The sequence below is a fragment of the Myotis nattereri genome, assembly GCF_964212035.1.
Source record: "Myotis nattereri genome assembly, chromosome: 8".
Lineage (NCBI taxonomy): Eukaryota > Metazoa > Chordata > Mammalia > Chiroptera > Vespertilionidae > Myotis > Myotis nattereri.
Window position 1 is genome coordinate 65470427 of NC_138083.1, and position 19715 is coordinate 65490141.

At 54.4% G+C, this 19715-nt stretch overlaps 1 protein-coding gene across 1 annotated transcript in view; it reads right to left on the bottom strand.

The window, feature by feature from the left end:
* UROC1 (urocanate hydratase 1) overlaps positions 1-17949 on the bottom strand; it is a gene marked incomplete at both ends in the record, with an annotated part of 34009 nt that extends 16060 nt beyond the window's left edge. The window contains 14 exons of the mRNA XM_081097611.1: positions 344-465; positions 1955-2027; positions 2707-2804; positions 3091-3270; positions 3632-3694; positions 5425-5513; positions 6156-6299; positions 6385-6451; positions 7260-7321; positions 7456-7584; positions 7899-7958; positions 8772-8865; positions 9860-9990; positions 17824-17949. Of these exons, the coding sequence (XP_080953737.1) occupies positions 344-465; positions 1955-2027; positions 2707-2804; positions 3091-3270; positions 3632-3694; positions 5425-5513; positions 6156-6299; positions 6385-6451; positions 7260-7321; positions 7456-7584; positions 7899-7958; positions 8772-8865; positions 9860-9990; positions 17824-17949 (1438 nt within the window). The remainder of the gene's footprint in view (positions 1-343; positions 466-1954; positions 2028-2706; positions 2805-3090; positions 3271-3631; positions 3695-5424; positions 5514-6155; positions 6300-6384; positions 6452-7259; positions 7322-7455; positions 7585-7898; positions 7959-8771; positions 8866-9859; positions 9991-17823) is intronic.
* Positions 17950-19715: the final 1766 nt, after the last annotated feature.

Genomic DNA, 19715 nt, shown 5'->3' on the forward strand with positions numbered 1-19715 from the left:
AGGTGACGAACAGCAGGTCAAATCAGCTACACAAGAAGGGACTGTGGTTAAACAACCTCCCCATCCATGAGAAAATGGAGAACCAAGGCTCAGGATCAGAAAAACCACAGATCCACCAGGGGCCCTGCCATGACATGAGCAGGGGCCTGTGGATGTGGAAGGCCAAAGGCTCAGAGGGGCACCGGCAGCTACAAGGAAGCAGAAGCACTGCTGACAGGCATGGGCTGGAAGCCTTGTGCCCCTTGCCCACAAGGGCCTGGAAGGGAATGAGGAGAGGGGGCTGGGGGTGGCTGCCCGGCACTGCCAGGCGGACCCTCCGGCATCTCCAACCTGACAGCCTTACCTCCGCCGGCAATGACCTTCTCCAGCACAGATGTGGCCAGCTGATCGGTGACCGCCAGGTCCTGAGGGTCCCCGGATGTGCACACCCAGCGGAAAGGCCCGAAGCCCTGGGAGAATATATCCCTGCAAGGACACAACGCCCGAAGGCCTTCCCAAACTGGCCGCACCCACTGGCTGGGCCGGGATCGCCGTGGTCCAAGGAGGGGGGCTGGCATGTGTTCCAGGACTGAGAGGGGGTGAAGGCCATGTGTGAGTTGGGGTGTGTGTTGGGGGGCATTGTGCGTGGGCATGTGTAGTAAAGTGGGGGAGGGGCTCCAACGTCCAGAATTATTGCTGGAAGCCCCTAAGTCGCTAGTTGGACAGGAGGTTTCAGAGGCCCTGCCTCCTCCAGCCCCCTCCAGCCTTTCAGTCCCCTTTCCCCTCAGTCCCCCTCCTCTCCTCTTTCCCTTTAGCGCCTCCCCCTCATTCCTTCTCCCTCCCGCTCAGTTCCTCTCCCTCCTCCTCCACCTTCCTCCCCTTCAGCCCCTCCCCTCAGCACCCTCTTTCCTCCTCTACCTGAATTCCCCCAGTACCCCCTCCGTCTCCTTTCACCCCTCCCCCTGAGTCACCCCTTCCTTCCCCTCCCCACTACTTCTTCCTCCTGCACCCCCTCCCTGCCCCTCAGCCCCCTCCCCCGCTCAGTGCTCTCCCTCCCTCTGGCTCTATCTCCCCCTCACAGCTGCACCACCTCCAGCTGCAGGAGCAGGGAGCTAGGACCCAGCCAGGCAGGAATTCCCTAGATTGCTGTGATAGACAACCTGACAACCCCTCAAGGAAAACTAAATAGTTAGGAGAAATAGTAAAGGCAGGGACTTGGCCAGATCTGCCTGAGGTGATCTGACCTTGCTGTGTGAGCTCCAGGCAGAGGGAGGCAGCGGCCTAGCCCTCCCTGGGGTCCCACACCCCACAGCCCCTCGTGGGCCACCCACTGCTCTCCTCCCCAGAGAGGCCCCCCCCCCCCATGCCCCTGCAGGGTGGCCACTCTGGCTCTGCCCCGCCCACAGGGAACCTGAGAAGGAGAGGTTTGCCTTCTTGCCTCCCTCCCTCCCTGACCCATTTTGCCACACTGAGGGCCAGGAATCTTCCAAAAGTATCCCAAGCCCTTCCTTCTCCCCCCCGTGGTGCCCCTGGCCCTGGCCTCCAAGCTCACCCTCAGCCAAGCCCACTCTCCCTCCGGGTACCTCCCACTCCTCCCTGCTTGTCCTGGGCCACTGGCCTCTCCAGACCTGCCCGCACAGCCAGATAGACACAGTGGCTCACGGGACAGCAGTCCTCGGCCTCCATGGATCAAGCCATCAGAGCCCTCTTGGGCCCACTGCCATGGCCACGGGATGGGCAGCATTTAGGGCCCTGGGTACTGGAGGTTGGAGGTTCTAGGCCCCTGCAGCCTCCTTGTCCTGTCACTGAGGCCCTGTCCACGGCCTCTCACGGTTCCAGTTTCTCTACCTGCATTTTGTGGTGGAACCCCATGACCTGGTGTGGCGGCCACTGGGGGCCACAGCAGTGGTCAGAGGAGGGGCTTTTCTGATCTGAAGGTCCAGGACCCAGACACTGAAGGGGTCTCGTCACTCACCCCATAATATGCTGGACGTAGGAGGGGTAGCGGAACTCAGTCCTTTCGGCGCCTTTTTTCTCCACGTCAGCTCCTGTGGACAGAGCATCCGCACAGTCCCCTGGAGGAGCCGAGGGCTGGCAGGCCCCACCCCAGGGTGAGGACAGACGCCACCACCAGATGACAGTTTGCACAGAGCCCGGGAAAGACTGCAAAGGCTCTGTCCTGACAGCGCAGCACCGCCAGGCCTCTCAGGAAAGAGAGAGACAGCAAGTGCCGCCCCGGCTGGAGCCCATGGGCTCATGGTGTGGGGCACATGCCAGTGTCCGCCTCACGGGTGTCCAGACAGGCACCCCGAGCCTACAGACTCCAGGGTGTGGGGGAGAGCTGGTGCCAGAGATGGGCTGGGAGGGAGACTTTCCACTGAATATCTTTTGTACCTTCTGAACTTTACAATCTATAAAGGTAAGAAGTTTCCTTTATGAAAAAATAAAGCTGATATATATATTGCAATGGAGCTCATACTGGAGCATTGTACCCACTCTCTTTATGGTGCTTTATATTTTTAAGGAAAATGGAGAAACTGAGGCCAGAGAGGTCAAGCTGGCAGGACCAACTTCCAGAAGGCCGGGCAAGGGCACAGTAAAACCTGCATGCCATGACCCCTGACTCTCCCAGGCGCCTGCCAGGCCACCCCTGGCTGGAAGGAAGGGAGTGTCCCCAGTGCAGCCCAGGAGGATGGGGCCCCCCTCACCAAGCCTCCCTTCTCTCACCTGCTCTCTGGGCCTCCAAGAGGAAGGCGTTGCCATAGTCCCAAAAGAAGAAGTTCTCCTTGGCCAGCCTGTTGATGGCTGAGACCTGCCTCCTCAGGCTGCAACAAGCCAGCAGTCAGCTGTCAGTTCTGCCCGCCCTGCCCCATCACTGTCACCCCCCAGCCTCATCCCATGGAGCTGAGCCAGCTCTGCCGATTCCACCCAGTCTGACAGAGGAGGAGACAGAGGCTCAGAGAGGTTAAGGGTCTTACCCAAGGCCACACAGCTGACCCCTGGGAGAACCAAGCAGAGGCCACAGCTACTCAGTCCAACAGCTCCTTCCAGGGTGCAGCCTCCCACCCCCACCCCTGCCCCACACCCAAGCAGCCCTGGGACCAGCATCACCTTTCCTGGACCAGTTTCTTGAATGTGGCAGGATCGGAGGCCATGAGGCTCTGCGCCTCTGCAAAGCCAAGCTGCACAGGGTAATACCCTCCATTGAATGGGTTGTGGCAGGATGTCTGGTCTGACCCCAGGTCTACCAAGAGCTCCCCTGTCTTGTCTAATTCCTGGACCAGGCGCTCCCTGGGGAAGATGTGGGATAGTCAGTGTAGGGCGGGCAGCACCTGCCCAGGGCAGCATCTGGGACCTGAGTTTAGGGCCCAGCCAGGAGGGCATTGTAGCACATTTTCCAGCCATGTGTTCAGTAATCAGGGACTGGGGCTAACCCTACACCCCCCACAACCCCACTCCCCCTAAAGAACACTCGTGGGAAGGCTGCTGTGAGCTCAGGCCAAGATCCAGGCGATGAAAGCTGGGAGCAGAGCCTCAAACCAGTGCTTGAAGCTGTGTGTTCCGGGAGTACCTGGCCGCCACTGGGACCTTGGCTGGAGGGAGAGGTTCACGTAGGGTCCCCAAGGCTGCCGACTCCCACTCCTGCACTTACCACAGGTCCACCACATTCCCATGGTAACCAAGGCTGAGCACCTCCTTTGTTTTCCTTGCTTCCCTAGAGGGCACAAGAGCAGAGCAGATGGCCCCATCACGCCTGCCCACAGCTGTCCGCCCCGACCGACACACAGGGCCACCCAGATAGCTAGAATGCAGAAGACGCAAGAGGCCACCAAAAGTATGTGTGCGTGTGCAGGGCCTGAGACACAGGGACCTGTGAGGGATGTACTTTGAGGACCCAGACCATAAGGGAAACAGCAGACTGACTACCCCAGACAGTAAAACTGAGGCAATGCTTAGAATTAGGGCTCCTGCTGTTAGAATTCTAATAAGGACCTTCCGAGAATTCACTCAAGATGATCCTCAAATAATAAAAGTCACTAACGTTGATTCCAAACATTACTTGGAAAAATAAAAGTACAAAAAAATGAAAGTATATTTTGGGGAACAGAAGATTTGAATGCATAAAAGCTCTCACAGGTATGAGAGCTATCACAGAGCACCAGTAAGTGGGACAGTGGGCAGTGTGGCACCCACTCAAAGATGTAGATCGACCGAAGGCCTTGCTTGGCAGAGAGATGCCAGCGGAGGCCAGACATGCTCCTCTCCCCCAGGTGCACAGGATAACCAAGTGGAAAAGGGCATATGGTCCCAGAGCAGTGAGGGGCGCTGGAGGAGGACTGCATCTCAGCCTCGGGGCCAGGTCGGGTACCGTGAGCCCCATCACTCCATTCCCAACTGTGCCTTCTGCAGCTCAGGGAGCAGAAATGTGATGAGACAGGCTGCTTAAGGCAGTTTGTTCAACTGATGTGAAATGGCTGTGTGTGTGGCAGTAGGAATTAAGGAATTAAGCTGGCCCAAACTTTGTGTGAGTGACAAGAGGGAGAAGGCAGATGCAAGAGGTACATTTAGAGCTGACAAGAATACCAGAGTGGTTGGAAGTGTGTGTGAGTTCTGTGTGCGTGAGTGTGTGCGCACGTGCAAGTGGGCATGTTACTAAGAAAGTAAACTAGTATTTTAGAAAGATGTATGTCAAATAGTAGCCCATCTTGAAAATGGGAATATTTCTCAAATTCTGTGTGCTCTCGGACATTTTCATTCAAGCGCCCTTGGGTCAGAATAGACTAGCCAGGGTGGAGGGCCATGGCACCCATGCGTCTTCCCCACACAGGCTCAGTGCTGCAAAGCAGTCAGTGGAGAGGGTTTTTCTAAAATGGCATCTGATCAGCAGGCCCAGGACAGTCCCCTCACACACACACACATTCCCACTAAAACACCTCTGAAGTTCTCAGGCAGGAGGAGAAATGCTGCCCGCCCCCGGACTCTGCACAGGCAGTCACAGCGCCATTGGGAAGGAATATCGAGTATTGAACCTGAAGGAGTCCCATGAGGGAAAAGCTCCATCTTTCCAAGTTCATGTTTCCCCAACAAATTCAATGAGCAGCTACTATGCGCCAGGCTCTGGGCTAAGCACTGAGGTCACAACAGTGAGAAAAACATACATTCTTTGCAAAACTATGGGAAATGAGAAGATGATTGAAAATCTTGTAGAACCAAGTGTCTGGCCACCAAAGTATGCAAACCCAGGGTTTCCTACACACCAGCAATAATGATCAGTGAGAAACAGGATTTAGAAGGTCCTACTGTGCCACCTCTGGGTGGCCACTTGATGTGGTGGCCACCTGTGGCCAGATGTCAGGCATTGAACAGGTCTATGCAGAGCAACCCAGCCCGTGGGCCCTTTCCCACGGCCCCCCACTTTCGGTGCTCACTTGTCGGGAGTTGTACCTGAGTCTTTTAATGCACTGGTCCAAGCTGTCGGTCACTTCCATCAGCCAACCCTGCTGATGGCGTTTCATGAGGGCTGTTTTATCCACCTGTGACCATGACACACAAAGCCACCCAGTCACAAGTCATCCTAGGGTATGTCCCCTTCACGAGTGGGTGTCACCCTCCCAGGAAGATCACCCACTTTTATAACACAGTGCAAGGGCAAACTGGGGCAGCTATTTTATACCCACAAGGGAAGCCCAAGAGAATCTAGAATTCTAGATACATTGGCCCTGACATCTCTGGGTTGCGGGACCAATGTCGACACTGTTGGTTACATGAGGAAAATAAAACCCTATTATGTGAGCTGGTGTAGCTCGGTTTTCTGTTACCTGCAGCCAAATGGGCTCCTAACAAGTACAGCTGTGTATGTCACGGGTTTAATATCAACTAAGTGCAAAGCACACAGGTGGATATCACCAAGGCTTTCCTTAGAGCCAGTCACCTCCTCTTCCCACTTCCCTTCCTGTCCTCGGCACTACCAACGAAAGCTGGGACAGCCACTGAGAAAAAGCGGCTGCCCCCCTCCCCCCCACTGATGGGCAACGCATTTGCTTCCCCCGCTGACTGTGAGCTGTCTGCGTTGGGGGAATCTATGTTCATGTATTCGCAGACATTTGTTATGTCCCCGCTACAGTCCAGGCCTTCAGTGGGGAAGGGGAGCTGTTCATGGGACAACTTCCGCTCACCTCTGCGATCACACCAATGCACCCCACGATGACAGAGGCTTTGGCCTGAGCCCCACTCATTCCACCCAGTCCAGAGGTGACAAAGACTTTCCCAGCCAGGTCCTCGACGCCCAGGTACCGCCGTCCAGCATTCAGTACAGTGAGCTGCAGGGAAGGGGGTGGGAGCTCACTGTCCACTCCCAGCATGTCCACCTCCCACCCCGATGCCAGGCATGACCCTGTCTCTCACCACTGTGCCGTGGACGATTCCCTGGGGACCGATGTAGCAATAACTGCCTGCTGTCATCTGGCCATACCTGACCACAGAGAGGGCAAGCAGGGCAGTGAGCCCGGTGTCAGCCACCCACTTTGGATGGTTTAAAATTCATTTTTAAATTTATTTACTTTTTAAAGAAATTCTCACTCGAGGATTTTTTTCCATTGATTTTTTTAGAGAGAGTAGAAAGAAGGGGGGGAGGGAGCGAGGGAGGGAGGGAGAGGGAGAGAGAGAGAGAGAGAGAGAGAGAGAGAGAGAGAGAGAGAGAAATGTAAGAGAGACACATCCATTGGTTGTCTCCCACACATGCCCCCACAGAGGCCAGGGATTGAACCTGCAACTCAGGTATAAGCCCTTGAACAGGAATCAAACCCACGACCTTTCAGTGTGCAGGCCAGTGCTCTAACCACTGAACCCCTCTGGCCAGGGCTTTTCTTTTTTTATAAGAGAACATTTATTTAGAAAATGACGGAAGTATAAGAAGTAATTTGTAGAAGAAATGGGCTTAGGAAGTGAGTTATAGAGTCAAAAGAAGGGCCCTTAGAGCTGGGGAGTGAGGAAGGTAATGATAAGAGTATAGGAGAAAGCCAGGGTGGGGGCTGGGGGGAGAAGGCACAGCATCAGGGAGAGCGCCTAAAATTTATTTTTTAATTACCCCAAAATGCATTAATACAGTCTCCCTTAAAAAAAAAAAAAACTACTAGGGAATATGTAAATATGAAACTGCTATAGTGCTGTGATTGTATTTTTCAAAATAGTATTTAATATTGCTATACCATTCTATAATACAAGTGGAAATGTATGATATTTACTGGAATGATACAATAGCAACTGAAATAGAGACTTACATGGTAACCCCCATGGCAAAGAGCTTCTCATACTCTTCTCTGGAGGAGTAGTTGGGAATGACCTGGAAGAGAGGGCGGAGCCAAGGCTAGGACAACACCGACCCTTGGAAGCGACGGCTAAGTGGGTGTCAGGGACACCTGGCTCTCCCTGCGGCCCCCGGCCCGGCTGGCACCGTGCGGGCTGCCCAGGACCCACCATCCCGTTGGTGATGACCAGCCTTGGGGCTCCAGGGCTGCTCGGAAAGAGGCCCAGTGGGTGTCCACTGTACATGACCAGGGTCTGCTCCTCTGTCATCTGTGACAAGTAGGACATCGTCAGCCAGAACTGCAGGAGAGAACACAGCATGGAGGGCTCTGTAAGTGGGGGTCCCACGGCGTTCCCAAGCCACCGTCCAGGCTCTGAGGGCTCCCCAGGCTCAGCGGCTCTGCCCAGCGCCCCATCCCTCCAGGCCCCCTTGGTGCCTGCAATAATGCCACTCCTGCCCTCGGACCTTCAACATCCCCACAGTGTCTCCAGCTGTGATCTCAGGCATCAGGCAGGTGGAGACCTGAGTCCTGAGCCCTGGGTTTGAAGCCTCCTTCCAACCAGAGGGTGTGGTTGGGGGCAGGCCTGGGGGCCAGGCTCATCGTCCAGCATACCTGAGCCCAGTTGCTGAACACCTGTCCGTTTCCTCCGTAGGTCACGAGCTCCTGGGGAAACTGGAGAAGACATGGTGTCACCTGAGATGGTGGCCTGGGAAGGGAGGGCCCCCACCCTGCACTGGGCTCTACGGGCAAGGTGGCTGATGGCCCTTTAAGAAAGAGTGGTGGGGGCCAGGGGAGATGCCGGAGGGGAAGCCCAGGGAACATTGGTCCATCTGTGACTGGGTGAGGGGAGAGCTGGGTCTGGGGTTGCTTTGGGAACTCATCCTGGAGTCAACGCCAGGGGTCCATCTGTGATCAGGTTTTTTAAAAAAATATTTTTTATTGATTTCAGAGAGGAAGGGAGAGGGAGAGAGAGATAGAAACATCAATGATGAGAGAGAATCATTGACCGGCTGCCTCCTGCATGCCCCCTACTAGGGACCAAGCCCACATCCCGAGCATGTGCCCTTGACCGGAATCGGCCTTCAGTCTGCAGGCCGATGCTCTATCCACTGAGCCAAACCAGCTAGGGCTCAGTAATGTTTTTACTAAGTACATGTTAAAATGATATTTCAGGTATATCAGGATAAACAAAATTCAGTCTTAAATCTGTTTCTTTTTATTTTTTCGTGTGGCTATTAGAAAACGTAAAATTACACGTTTCTATGACACCAGTATTGATGTCCCAGTGGTGGTGCTGTGGGCGGGGGTGGGGGGTGGGGGGGAAGACAGTGGGAGAAGGATACGAGGTCCTCTCAGCACTATTTTTACAACTTCTGGGAACTCCATCATTATTTCTAAATAAAGAGCTTAAATGTATTGCATGCGTGTCTCAGGTTACAGTTCGACTGGACAGCGCTGCCCCCGCTTCGGCGCCCCTGGGGTTACCTGGGCCACGGCAGGGTCCAGGTTGTTCATGATCATGTGCATGATGGCTGCTGCAGCTTTCGTCCGGCAGGGGTACTGCTGCACTGGGTAGGCCCTGCAAGGGAGTCCAGGTGCTAAGGGTGACGGTGGGAGGGCACACAGGTGTGCACAGCAAGACCCCACATCCTGCTGCAGAAGTTGGCTGGGTTCCCAACAGGAACCAAGGCCAGCTGGCTCTGGTGCCCGCCTCCTGCTTTGCACCCCCCAGCCTTCCAGGTGTGGGGAATTTGGCCCCCACCCACCCTAGGCTGCCCTTCCTCCCTTCTCGCAGGCTCCAACCGGGAGAATGCTAACTTGGAAGCAAAGCTGATGTCTACTTTCCAGAAGCCGCTCCTCTGGGTGCCGTTTATTCTTTCCTTCTTTCCTGGGCACCACCTGTGCTCCTGGGCACCAATTCAAGAGCAGGTGTCAGGCAGCGGGCCACAGCAGGAATGAAGAGGCGTGGCTCCTGCTTTTTGGGGTTCATGCCATTCCCTGGGGTGGTCCCAGACAAGTCTGGGTTTGGGGCCTATCCAAGAACAAGGATGCTCAGTGGGATACCAGGGCGGGCAGCAGCACCTGGGAGCTGTGATAGGCAGGTCCTCCCTGCTATGCAATGTGGGGTGAGGCCCAGCACCCGTGGCTTCACCAGGCCTCCAGTGCCAGGGACAATTCAGCTTGCAAGCCCTATGGGAAGCTTGAGCTGTCAGAAGACACTGGCAGAGCCACCCTCTACGCCTCTCCATGCCTCTGGCAAGACAACAAAACATGGGGCTTAAAAGAGCATTTTGTATACAGTTTGGGTCCAGACTTACCTAGGACTGACTGCCCAGGACAGTGGACCAGAGGGACCCACCTTCTGGTCAGTCTTGGGGGCTTCAGCCAGCTCTAGGCTGCAGACCCCCACAGATGCCAACACTGCCACCCCCTCTCTCTGTGTGAGGGGCATCGGCTCAGCACGCCAAGCCATGGGCCTCCTAGTGTGGACAGCCTCCATTTCCCCTTCCCTGCTGACTCTCTGGGGTTCCTGACCTCCAGCACGATCCCTCTTTCCACCCGCCAGCACTCACCTCATTTCTATGTGGGGGGAGAACCGGTACATATAGATGTGCCCATAGAGTCGCAGCTCCTGGGCAAACTCGGGGGCCAGCAGCTTCTGGACGTCTGGGGGGAAGTAGCGCAGGGCATTCCTTAGTGCCAGCTAGAGGAGGAGAGTGGTGAGGGGCATCAGGGTTAGGGGCTACGGGCCGAGCACCCTGAGGCTCCCATGATGAGCCACCCCCCCACTAACCTGGATTTGTCCCTGATCCACTCAGAAAACTAAGTGGACTTAGTTTCTTAGCCACCCCAAGACTGCCTAGGTGTCACCCTGGGCCCATCTACAATGTCACCTCCCACATGAAGCCTTTCCAAGAAGAGTCTTGCTCACTGGGGACCAGGCTGCTAATTCCATGCAAGGACCAGACAGGGTCCTGCCCTTGTGGTCACAGTGGGAGATGCAGAATCAAGGGGAGTGAGAATAGACCTGACAGGAGCACATAGGTTCCTGGTTGAGCCTCGCCAGCATGGCCAAGGGTGAGCCTGAGTGGGGGCGGTGAAGGATTGAGGAAAGACGGACAAGAGAAGAAAAGCTGGGTCTCGGTGGGACACTGTTTCTCTGATGGAGAGAGAGCGCCACGCACTAGAAGCCGTGTCTTTATTTTATAGCCAGATTCCACGAGGCAAAGGAAGGTCGTGGTCAAGATGTTTACAACATTCTCGTGGGTTTCGATCCTACTCAACTACATGCACCTGAACTCTATCAAGCCCACATCACTCAGGCATGTGTGGCCACGTGTTCGGACCATAGGTTCAAGCTCACAACTACAGCTGTTGGCTATAATTGTGCTGGGAGGGCTCTGCCCTCCAAGCTGGGACTTGCACGTGGCCATGAGAGGACTGTGCCCTCTCATTAGTCGGAGGCTTGAACCTGTCCAAACACTATAGCCGCTCTCCACACCTGGTGTGAGTGCAGAGAAGCACTCTCCACGAGTGCAGCTTCCAGGTAGCCTTAGGCTACACCTGCCCTCTGGGACGGAGATCCTGCCAGATCGGGGAGGCCCAGGACAGAGCCTAGAGCCAGAAACAGGAGAAACCTTCTCAGGGCTCCTTATCCAACAAGGGCAAGCAGCCCAAACTCCCCTGCTCCCACCAGCCCTATCACTCTTCTCCAGAGAGCCCTGCTGCTGCTGGTTCTGCCCCAGGGCCTTTGCACCTATCCTCCTCTGCCTGAACCCCGTCACCACTCTGCTTTCTCTTGGAGGGTCCCTTCCTTCATTCCGGTTTCAGTTCAGAAGCCCCTACTCAGAGGCTTCTTGATTCCCAGCCTCTCTTCCCGCCTTTGTTTCCTTCTGCAGCTTTGCACTGTCGGACACTCGACGATGTGTTTGTTTCTTTCCTTGCTTACAATCTGTCTTGCTAAGCTCACGGAGGGCCAGGGTCCTGGCAGACCCATTTCACAGCTCTCTTCCTTAGAACACCCAGACTGGAGCCTGAATGTGGAGGCAGGCGAAGTAGGGGGGGCGCTAGGTGACATCCGGTGTCTGGCTGGACACTGAGGCCATTTATTCCCCCGATTGTTACAGGGCAGTGGAACGCTGGGAAAATTCTAGGCAAGTGGAATAGGGAAACTGAGACAGGAAAGTTAAAACAAGCCCGGTGTGGGCAATTTGCAGCTGGCCTGTACTTAACAAGCCATTATCTTCCCCCAACCAAGGACGCTTGAGAGCAATGGTTAAAAGCCACCCTCAGGGCCAGCCAGGGGAGGAGAGCCGCAGGGGGCGCAGAGAATGCAGGAAAGGAGATGGGGAGAGGAAAGGGAAAGGGCAGTTTTACTCCCTAGGCAGAAAAGCCAGCAGTCTCAAGGCTTGGCAAGATCAAGTTGGCAGTTTGCTTGCCTTGCTTCGTAAATAAAGGTGCTTGCTTTAATTGCTTTAATAAAATTGGCTTCATCACACTGCAGTCACCTGGAGTTCTCTCATTTAAATCCATTTATATGAGAAGACAAGAATTGAGGTTGTGGACAGCCCTCTCCCTCCGACTCGGGGCTGGGGGGCTGTCGATAACACCTCTCTGGTGTCTGAGAGGTGCCTCTAACACAAACACTGGAGATCTAACACTTGGAGGTGAAAGGAGATGAGGAGCTGCATGTGGTAAATTTCTTTACGCATTCATTCAACACATGTCTATTGAGGGCAGCGGTGGTAGGGACTCAGAGAAGACAGGGGCTTTGACACCGGAAGGCAGAGGAGACCGGAGAAGAAGCAAGGGCCGGGAACTGGGAGGACACCGGCATTTGGGCAGGGGCAGAACTACCAGCCAGGAAGACAGGGAGCTGGGAACCCAGCCAGGAACACAGATGCCCTGGAGGCCGAGGGCAGAGGCCTGGGAAAGGAAGGACAGCATGTCCAGTGTGCCCTGGGCAGTGAATCACACGGGGCCAGAGGGGCGGGTGGGGTGGGAGGGAGAGAAGGAGAGGGCAAGAGCAGGCAGGGAAGAAAATGCCAACTTAGGGAGTCTGGGAATCTGGAAAGGGGTTGCAGAGACATTCCCTCATTTAATTTTCACATCGAATAAAAGCACGCAATCCCTTCTCTCTTGGAAAACAAAAGCTGATCAGAAATATGAGTCTCTCCCTTCAGAACCGTGGCTAAGAAGGGGCTCCCCCAGGAGTCTCTCAAGGCCTGCAGGCTTCAGGTCACTCAGTGCGCTGGGCCCATCCCCAAAGGCTCTGTTTGCACTTCTGGCAAGTTGCCAGATGCTGCTGCTGGTCAGGGGACCCCACTTTGGGAACCACTACAGGACAGCAAGGAGGATGAACAATGAACGCACAAGCACATGCAGCCGCCGGGATGAATCTCCCGCTGTGTTGATGTTGAGACACAAAAGGGATGTACAGGACTGCCTAACAGTTAGGCCCTAACTCCTCGCACACAGTTCAAGAGCAGGTGTGGCTAAGGAATGCTGCGAGGAGTCAGGACAGCGGCTACCCTTGCAGGTCAGGCCTGTGCCCTCACCTGTGCATGTGGGGCTTGGGCTACTTTCTGAGTGTTTTCCACATCGGCACAAAGGTTGTTTGTTTGCTTCTAATCATAGCTTTCCAGGGAACATGGGCATTAAGAAAAAAGTTTCAAAAGCAAGTTATATTACACACACACACACACACACACACACACACACCCAAATACTCCACATACCACACATACTCCAAACAAGACTTAACCTTACTACAAGGGTCCTACTATTCTATCCTATTCTAACTTCTTTTACTTCATTCTATAATGAATATTGGTTGCAACGCCCTTCCCTGACTTCATAACCTGCTAAGGGGCAGCTGCAGCCTGAAACCCTGTGGTCACTGTCCTCACAGAGATGCAGGCTTCATTACTGGGGCTAAATGCGGTATTTTTACTAAGGCGCTAGGTAACGAAGGCCCCGTTTCACTGCGCCACATGCTTCTGCAACGTTGTCCAGATAACCACATCACTCAAAACACAGCAAAGGTTCCTGTCAAAAGGAATGACTTTTAAATTGTGTCCGTTGACAGAAATGACTCAGCCATTCTATGATACGTATTTAAGGACGGTGCGAAATTCAATCTGTTCTGAGATGGAGTGTTCGTGCACGCGTACCACTAACACAAAGGGGATTCTGGCAGTTTCCCGAATCCTAAATGCAGCACAAAAATTACTTGCCTATTTCCCCCTTGTATAAGATTTCCATTTTATCACCATTGAATTTTTTGTTATTCTGTAATTTAGCCTAGACTTGTCTTCATGTCAACTATTCTAAATCAGTTTTTTACTTCCAAGGATAACCTATGTCTTTTTATCTGCAATTTCATGTTTGTACTTAGTTTAGGAAAGTTGTCTTCTATTCCATTTTTGTTTAATAACTTTATCCCCTGCGTCTAGAGTTACATAACAAGCAGGTGATAATTATTTGTTGAGTGAAAATTTTTAAAAAGCAGCTGTTTGCTGGTCCAGATCCAATACTCCACGTGTCTGACGGGGAGCAGTTCTCAGCATGAAGATGACAGAATGGTGTTCAGAAAGGTTGTATGAGTTGTCCGAGGTCTTGCCACAGGCCTGGGCTGCTCTCCATGCCTCAGGCGGCACCAGGGCATCTGTTATACAGCACGTGCATATGTCCCCTTTCTGACCTTCCAATCCCTCTCTGCAAAATGAGTGCAATGACCGCATACACCTCATCGGGCTCTGTTGGGGACTAACTGAACGGACACGCCTAGCACCGTGTCTGATACACATGTGTGCTGTGTGAGTCCCAGCTATCGGAATGCTCATCTCCCACACTCATGGCCCTCCATGCTGCCAATGTGTCCTCAGCCCACCTGCCCCTCTGGGCACTCTGTAGAAACGCTATACTCTCTAGAAGAGTATTGCTAAGCAGCAGGCCATTTCCCCACTCAGGAACCTTCATGGGCTCCCCATTACTCATCTGATGAGATCCACACTATTCTTGGCATTCAGGGTCCTCTGTAATCAGGCTGGGCCTGGCTCTCCAAGCTCTGCACCCAGCTCAGGCTTACACCGGCCTCCTCCGCCCCTAATATGCCCTAGGAAGGCCAGTCCTGGCATCTTCACTCACTGCCTCCCTTTGTCTCCAAACGGTCACCTCAGATTTTCCAGTCTAAGAACCTTGCCTACGTTGCCAAGACCACCTCCTCCAAGAGGTCCTACTATGTTTCTCCTGCCTGCAGGACCCGTGTATGATGTTGGTTTGGGCACTAGGTACATACTCTTATCCACACATTCAACAAGCATTTGGTGTCACCGAAGATGCAGAAATGAGTCCAACAAAGCCCCACACCCAAGAAGCTCAGGATAGTGATGGGAACCCGGATGCAAGTGTGAGGTCTTCGGAACTGGTGTCTGATTCCCAGCAGAGCCCATTCAGGGAGGGCAGAATGCGGGGATAAGGTCAGTAAGAGAAATCACATATGGCAAAGGGGGGGGGGGGCGCTGGAGACATTTCAAACGGAGGGACTGGTCCTAGTCTATGACTACCTTTGCCTCTGCGCTGAAGAAGTTGTCCTGTGCTCACGCAGAGAGTACGGTGGCTAAAGTGTCATACACAGAGCAACACTCTGTATTTAAATAGAGAAATCTACTTAAAGGGGAGCAAAGAGTAAATCATCCAAATGAAATATTACTAAACAGTTTTAAAAATGGGGACTTTAAATACACCAATAGCCAAAACCGGTTTGGCTCAGTGGAATAGAGCGTCGGCCTGCGGACTGAAAGGTCCCAGGTTCGATTCCGGTCAAGGGCATGTACCTGAGATGCGGGCACATCCCCAGTAGGAGATGTGCAGGAGGCAGCTGATCGATGTTCCTCTCTCATCGATGTTTCTAACTTTCTATCTCTCTCCCTTCCTCTCTGTAAAAAATCAATAAAATATATTTAAAAAATAAATAAATAAATACACCAATAACGAACAATCAAAAAAAAAAAAAACCCCACCACCAACAACCAGCATATATAGAATGCTTCCACTGTATTTTTAAGGGCCCACACCTCCATATATGTACATAACATGTGGCTGAAAAGATACACCAAAAAAAGGGGTGACTGAGGGAGGTGAAGTGGGGAACTTATACTTTTATAATATTTCACTTGCTTATCTCACAAAATCACCGTTCAAAGTTAATGTCAAACGTCAAAGAAACACATTTAAATAAAAATATAGAAAATAAGCCAAAGGGAAGGCATAGCGTGAGCTGCTGACGAAGCTGGTACTGGGCTTGGGAACCGGCAGAACATTGCCGGCTTCTCCCCCGCCCCCGCCCCCACGGCCCCCCTCCCCCCTCCCCGGAGTCACACAGCCTCGCTGCGACCAACCGATGGGCCGGTTTCCGCACTGACAAAGTCTCTGACACCTGCAGGTGCCCTCCGATTCAGCTCAGCTCTGACACTGTCTACCTGGAGTCCGCACAGACCCCACAGGTTGAGGACTGAAGCCCACATGACTGTCACCACCCCCCCACACCCCCCCCCGCCCCCGCCCCCCCCCCCCCCACACACACTTCAGGTGCCAATCGCACGTCCAGGCTGTCACCCTCCTTCTGAGCGACCAGCCACAGATCAGGGTTCCCACCACCCCTCCAAGGGTTTGATAATTTGCTAGAGTGGCTCACAGAACTCAGGAAAACACTGCTTACTGATTTGCTATGTAATAAAGGAGGTGATAATGGATACGGATGATGGAACCATACAAAGGATAAGGTCTGGGGAAGGGTTTCAGAGCTCCTGAGCCCTCTCCAAACCCCACCCACTCCCCACGGAGGGGGTTCTTATGGAGGCTCCAGCCTGAGTAGTGATTAATTCATTCTCCAGGCCCTCTCCTCGCTGGAGTATGTGGGGTAAGCCTGAAGTTCCAAGCCTTTCTCATCATGGATTGGTCTTTCTGGTGACCTGCCCGCATCCAGGAGCCCACCTCCTTAGAACAAAAGACGCTCCCAGCTTCTATCCCTAGGAAATCCCAACTGCGTTAGGAGCTCTGTGTCAGGAACTGGGATCTAAAATCAAACATTAGCAGTGGGGGTGAGGGACAGAGGTAAATACACATGATTTCTTATTGTTTCACAGGCACCAGCTGAAGGCTGGCTCACCCTGGCTCACCCTGGCAACCGGACCAGAGATGTAGCCCCTTCAACAGCTCAAACTGCCAGGACCAGCAAGTCGCCCCACTCCAAGGGCTTTGTGACCTTCAAGCAAATGGCAAGGGACACTGGCAAAGCTGAGTTGACCTCTGCTCCTCAGCATCCAGGTGCCCTCCTCAAGGCAGAGACCCTGGAAGCTGACTGCCAGCACATAACCACGGTGTCGCCTGAGATGCAGGTGGTGGCGCCCTCGGGCCCTCTTGGTCAAAGGTGAAGGCCCTGGCGGCCAGCAGGGAGGTGACTGAGTGGGAGAAAACATGAACCCTTGCTTTGACCTCACTGAGCTAGGCCAGATAGGCCAAGGATGAGACTGATGGGGGTGGGGTTGGGGGTGGGGGTGGAGGTGGGGAGGGGCGGAGCTCCCCACCCCCACCCTTCCCCAACACCTGTCCGCCCAGCCTGGCCCTCAGTGCCCAGCCCCAGTCCACCCCCACCTTCCTCACCGCCCTGTTTCCTCCTCTGTGGGGGCACTTGGCAGGAAGTGTAGGGGCAGCCGCCCTAAGCATAGCAGTCCTTATCCCCGATGGGGTGGTGCGATTCCTCTCTTTATCTTCGTGCTTAATATTTTCTACTTTCCCCCCAGTGTTCCTAAAGTTCTTGAGTAAAGAAAACATAGGAAAAACTATTTACACAGCCGTGTATTTGATGTCAGTTGGCCTCCTCCACCCCCTGTGGTGTAATTATTTTCACCCTCAGCTTACAGAGGAGACAAGCAGGCTCCCAGACACTCAGTGACTTGCCTGACGTGCTGGCTGGAGGGACTGTGGGAGGCCTAGCAGGGGTGCCTGGCCTCCCCACCTGCTCGCACCAGTACCCCCCCAGCCATCCCCCGACTCCCACGCGCCCTCACTAGGGTTCCAGCCAGGAAGCTGAAAACTCATCTGAAGATTTGGGGGGAGGGAGTCCCCACATGAAACAAGAGCTGACCTACTACAGAGGAGAACGTCGAAGTTCCGTGTGTGTCTGGGTCGGGAAGGTACATAGTCAGCTGCCGTGCGTTTGGGACACTGCACACTGGCCCCGTCCTCCTTGGAAGGAGGCAGGCACAGCACCATCCCTTACTGGCTGGCTGACCTTGAGCCTCGGGGTCCTTGTAAATGAGGAGCATAATCCCACACCCAAGGGTGGCCATTGGGGAGAGAATGAGGGATATAGTGTTTTGGAGCCGACCACGCATGGGTCCCCCACCCCACTGCCACCCCCACTGGAAGCTCCTGGAGACCCCAGGCAGAGAGAGGAGGAAGTAGGGGATACCCCCTCCAAACCCCCCCAGAGGGAAAAGAGTCCCAGCAGGAATGGGGCTCAACTTCTTACCTGCTCCTCGGCAGGGCTGAGGCCAGGGGTCCTGACTGGGGCATGGGGTACCCCAGCCCAACGTCCCCGGTTCTCTGGGAGGGGCCGCAGGGGCAGGCCAGAGCACAGCTCCTGGAGGCTAGACATGTCTGCTGAGACTGGGGAGGAGGCTGGCTCTGTGGAGAGGCCAGGGAGAGACTGGGCAGTCAAGGTCCAGCTGGGAGGGAACCTCCAGCCCCAGAGCCACCTCCTCCAGCCCCTCATTGGGCCCTGGGCCTATGGAAGGAGCCATGGGTAGGTAGGTCATAGAGTCACCGGCCACGAGGCTGACTTGAGGGGGGAGCGGCAGTGGTCTGGGGAGAGGCAGGCTTCATACAGGGAGATGGCTGAGGGAGGGGGGGTTCAGTCAGTGGGGCTTGAGTGGGTTGTGATTTTAGGATATGACTTTGAGGGCTGGTGGGACCCTAATGAGAGTCACACCAGGGAGGCGATGTTGGGGTTTGTGTCTTGATGATGGGGAGCCACCTGATATTGAACCTGGCACCAAGTGAGGGGTCTGTGTAGAAAGTAGTGTCCTTTTTACCCCTTCTCCCTGCCGTGTGTGTGTGTGTGGGGGGGGGGGGGGTGACAAACCTGGCAGGAGCCCTCCCAACAGCAGGTGCACCCTCCTCGGCTTCCGTTCCAGTGCACGCTGCTTCCCCCCTTCTCAAAGCTCTGTGTGAAGGGCCTGCCAGGGAATGGCCCTCATCCCCAGTCGCATTGACGACTGCGAGAAAGTGCTCCTCCTTAGCGCTGTGCTATGGGTGGGAAACGGAAGCCCGTCTCACTCACACAGCCAGGAAGTGACTGCCGTCTAATCCTGGTGGTCCTGTGAATCCAGCTCAGCGCCTGGCCAGCCCCGTGGCCTTGGGACGTGTCCCAATCTACGCAAGTGGGTGGTAATTAACCACTCAGGCCGCAGGAGTCACCGATGGTTATGCAAGCACCCAGCGCAGAGCCTACACTGGAAGGTGGAAAGAACAACAGCTCTCTGAGCACACAGGTGAGCCAGCTCACAGCCAGTTCACTTCGCACTCTCAGGGCCTGTGGGCTTCGCTGTCCCATTTAACGGATGCTGAAACTGAGGTCTAGAGAGGTGGTAGGACTTGCCCAAGGCCACCCAGCTAGTCCTGGGTGGAGCGAGGACTTAAACCCTCGGAACTCAAAGATCTGGCTCTGGCTCAGGGTGAGCAGGCTGTTGTTGGGGTCCTCAGGCTGCTTGGAAGAGCCAGCAAGCAGAAATGCGCTTTCGTTTGCTTTCCAGCATTCATCCGTTCGCTCTGTCTTTGGAGCAGCACTGACTGAGCAGGACTGACTGAGCACCAGGCACTGTTGCTGTCCTGGAAGCAGCAGTTCTTTTGTAGACACTGCCTCCCACCCCTCCACCCCTCAGGGCATGCACGGCACACAACGTGACAGCCAGCGGCCAGCGCCTGCCTCTCTCAGCTGGAGGGCTGCTTCTGGTGGCTTAGGGCATGTTCATCCAGCTCAGAGGTGGGCTGGAAGGGCTAGAGAAGCGACAGGAAAGAGGGGACATTACTGGATAAATACCCCAGCTCCCTCCGCTCTCTCTCCCCGAGGTGTGTAAGTGGGTAGAAAATAAATCTGGGGAGTGTTCTGCACTGTCCCCAGTCTCCCAGCAGGACTGGGCTGAGTTGCATCCCCCCTCCCAGTACCACACCCTTGGATGGTAGCTTTTTCTTCCCCACCCCACACCCCACTCCCTGACCAGACTAACGAGCTGTCCTGAAACCTCCCATCAGGACTTGCTTCTGGAAGAGGCTTCTTCGTCTGATGGCTCAAGAGAAGCCAAAAATCTAACCGTTTTTGTGAAATCTCCTGACTTTTAAATGTTTGCAACCAATTTTAAAAAT